Here is a 3,313-nt window from a genome sequence, read left to right as displayed (position 1 = left end):
ATATATATATATAAAGTGTTTTTGATGAAGAAAAGAACGCGTAATTTCTGAGCACGCCTTTATTTTTCACTTGAAAAATTTCATGCAAATAATCATGCTACTTTGACATGATAAACGGAAAAATTTTCTTTCTTCGTGTTCCGGCTCGCAGGAAACTTTCAGTATCATGGGAGAACCGGCCACCGCTATGAGAGATCCCATCTTCTACAGATTCCATGCTTTCACTGACGATGTATTCCTAGAGCACAAGAATACACTTCCCGAGTACAGCCTACAGCAGGTGGGTGTGCACAGCTGTTTCGCTTACGCGATATATCATCGGTTCACTTCGGTATATAATGTCGCTAAGTACGCGTACCATGTGGTCCAGAATTACACGCAGCCACTTGACGATAAAAACGCCCGTTAAACCGTTTAACTCGACGAGACTGCTGGACATGTCGGAATTTATCAATCTTTTTGCCTACATACCGTACAATCTCATTAAATACTAACTCGACAAATGAGGCTTTAATTTTCTGCCATATTCGTGAATAAAACACAGAGTATCATTGAGCTTTTTCATCGCAATATCTTCAAGGAAATCTTTAAAATTTGACATTTTATAAGTACAAATTTAATCGACGTAATTATCATAGTTTAATCAAATCTCACTAACACAATCTTGTAGATTTCAACATTGGATTTAAATAGTTTGGTAATTAAATGTCAGAATAAAGCTCTTGAAATTCGAGAATCAGTTTCATCACTTTTTTACATTCTTAATTTTTTTCGTTCTAAATCATTCTCATTTTTAAAGCGTCTTTTAATTAATTAAGCTCTGGTTTAAATTTTTTAAAAAAATTTTCCACGGAAATTTATCTCGGTATCTGACTGTAAAGCTGAAAGAGAATGACAGAATTTAATTGCTTTCTTTCGTTCGTTCATGGGTTTTAGTTGGACTTCCCCGGCGTAGTAATCACAGACATAGCAGTGCAGACTTCGAATCAACCGGCAAATCAGATTTCGACTTTCTGGACCAAGAGCGATGTCGATCTATCCCGCGGTCTGGACTTTACACCACGCGGTGCCGTTCTTGCAAGATTCACCCATTTGAATCATGCAGATTTCACATATAGAATCATTGCCAACAATCGTAATAATGAACCGCGACGAGGAACTGTTCGTATATTCATCGCGCCCAAGCAAGACGAACGTGGATTGCCTTTTGTCTTTAGAGACCAGAAGGAGCTCATGATTGAGATGGATAAGTTCACTGTATTACGTAAGTCGTCTATTGTACAAATTTCATTGTTATCATTTTTTCTTATTTTTAAATTTAATGTCAGCCTATATCTCTTTTGAGAATAATACCTCTTTTGTTACATTACCTCCCCAATTATAATATTATATATTATAATTGGATTATAATATTAACTCTAATAATATTTTGAATATTGCAGTTTATTTTTTAATAAGAATCTCATTTTAGATCGTATATATGAGAACACAACCAATAAGAATTAGAAATTAAATGCCTATAACGATCAAAGCTGAATCTTTAATGCTTGAATAATTCAACGTGAATTATATATGTACCATATATGTACTATACATGCTTATATACCATATTTGTAGTTATTCGAACTGCCGAATTGTTTTCCGAATGGTTTTCCAAACTTAAACGCAATTAAACTATTGTAATATTACAAATTAAATTAAATTAAATTGACAAGTAATTTTTAATAATTTGATATTCAATCAAGTATCATATTAAAAAGATATTAATGTGCTGAAAAATTGTAAATAAATTTATTGCGAAAAATATTACCTCGGTCCGAATCTCTTACTTTCCATGCGAGCGAATCCACGATGCCTGATTGAGCGTCAAATTATTAAAAATTGCTTGTCAATTTAGTTTAATTTGTGATATCATTACAGTAGTTTAATTGTGTTTATAAGTTCGGAAAATTAATTCGACACAGTTCGAATAACTATAATATAATATGGTATATAAGCATGTACATATATAGTACATATAATTCACATTGAATTAAGCATTAAAGATCCAGTTTTGACCATCATAGGCATTTAATTTCTAGTTCTTATTTTTTAATGTAATGATTTTATGTATGATTGGAATGAATAAAGAAAAAACGTATTAATTTCTGTCACTAATTCAATTTTTACACTTATACATAATTCTCGAAATATAAATATATTTTTCTATTTTGAATGAAATCGAGTAAAAGCAAAAAGCAAGCGTTTTACGTTATTTATGTAGTATTTCATGAAATTTTCGATCGCATTCTCTGCTAGTGAGACCGGGATCAAATACCATCGAGCGTAAATCAACGGAGTCTTCGGTAACTATACCGTTCGAAAGGACGTTCCGCAATCTCGACGAGAACAGACCAATCGGCGGCGATAACCTGGAACAGTTCAACTTCTGCGGGTGCGGCTGGCCACAGCACATGCTGGTACCTAAGGGCAAGGAGGAGGGATTCCCGATGGACCTCTTCATCATGATATCCGATTACACCGGTGACGCGGTGAGTACTTTTTATACTTATCGAGCTCTCGCGGCGCTTAAGAGCTTACAGTCTGCCAGGTGGAAATCTACCACCCATCTCTCACACCTCTTTCCCTCCCTTTTTTTCCACTCTTTTAACGACGACGTTCCAATACATAAGAAGACGTTCGTATTATGCTGCTTTCGGGCAAAAAAAGGGAAAAAAGGATGAAGGGAGGGAAAAAAAAGAAAGAAAAGAAAAAGGGAACAACTCGCTAAAGGAATTACTTTGCCGTCCTGCGGCGATATGTACAGGTGGAACAGGACGAACCGACTGGATGCAAGGACGCGGCGAGTTTCTGCGGCCTGCGGGACCGCAAGTATCCGGACGCGCGACCCATGGGCTTTCCATTCGATCGTAGAGCCCGTGCTGGCGTGGAAACCCTGGCCCAATTCTTGACCGGCAATATGGCAGTCGCGCAGATTACCATCCGCCACACGGATACTGTATTGCCGCGAATGCGATCCGGAAGTATGGGCAACACTCTCACCTTTGCCTGATCCAATGATTGATCAACCAACAGATCGCTCTCGCGCACCTCCTGCCAACGTCTCCGTTCTTCCTACCACGCATTCTTAGTAGCAATCCTGCAATATCCGTTGTAGAATCACGACTGATTGTGTGGAAACGCGACACGTTTCTCATCCTAGTCCATATCCTAGGATGGCGAACGCCGGGAATGATGGCGACGGGACGGGAGTTAATAAAAAGCTGGAGGTGGGCGAGACGCTATTTCCATATCTCAATGACGGAGGATTATC

At 37.8% G+C, this 3,313-nt stretch overlaps 1 protein-coding gene across 1 annotated transcript in view; it reads left to right on the top strand.

Moving 5' to 3' along the window:
* LOC105626350 (phenoloxidase 2) overlaps positions 1 to 3,052 on the top strand; it is a 7,471-nt gene extending 4,419 nt beyond the window's left edge. The window contains exons 6-9 of the mRNA XM_012207652.1: positions 152 to 280; positions 937 to 1,264; positions 2,299 to 2,531; positions 2,807 to 3,052. Of these exons, the coding sequence (XP_012063042.1) occupies positions 152 to 280; positions 937 to 1,264; positions 2,299 to 2,531; positions 2,807 to 3,052 (936 nt within the window). The remainder of the gene's footprint in view (positions 1 to 151; positions 281 to 936; positions 1,265 to 2,298; positions 2,532 to 2,806) is intronic.
* The last annotated feature ends 261 nt before the right edge of the window (positions 3,053 to 3,313 follow it).

The sequence above is a fragment of the Atta cephalotes genome (assembly GCF_000143395.1).
Source record: "Atta cephalotes unplaced genomic scaffold scaffold00005, whole genome shotgun sequence".
NCBI classification, from domain to species: domain Eukaryota; kingdom Metazoa; phylum Arthropoda; class Insecta; order Hymenoptera; family Formicidae; genus Atta; species Atta cephalotes.
Note: the sequence above shows the minus strand (reverse complement) of the source record. Positions and strands in the feature narration are given on the sequence as shown.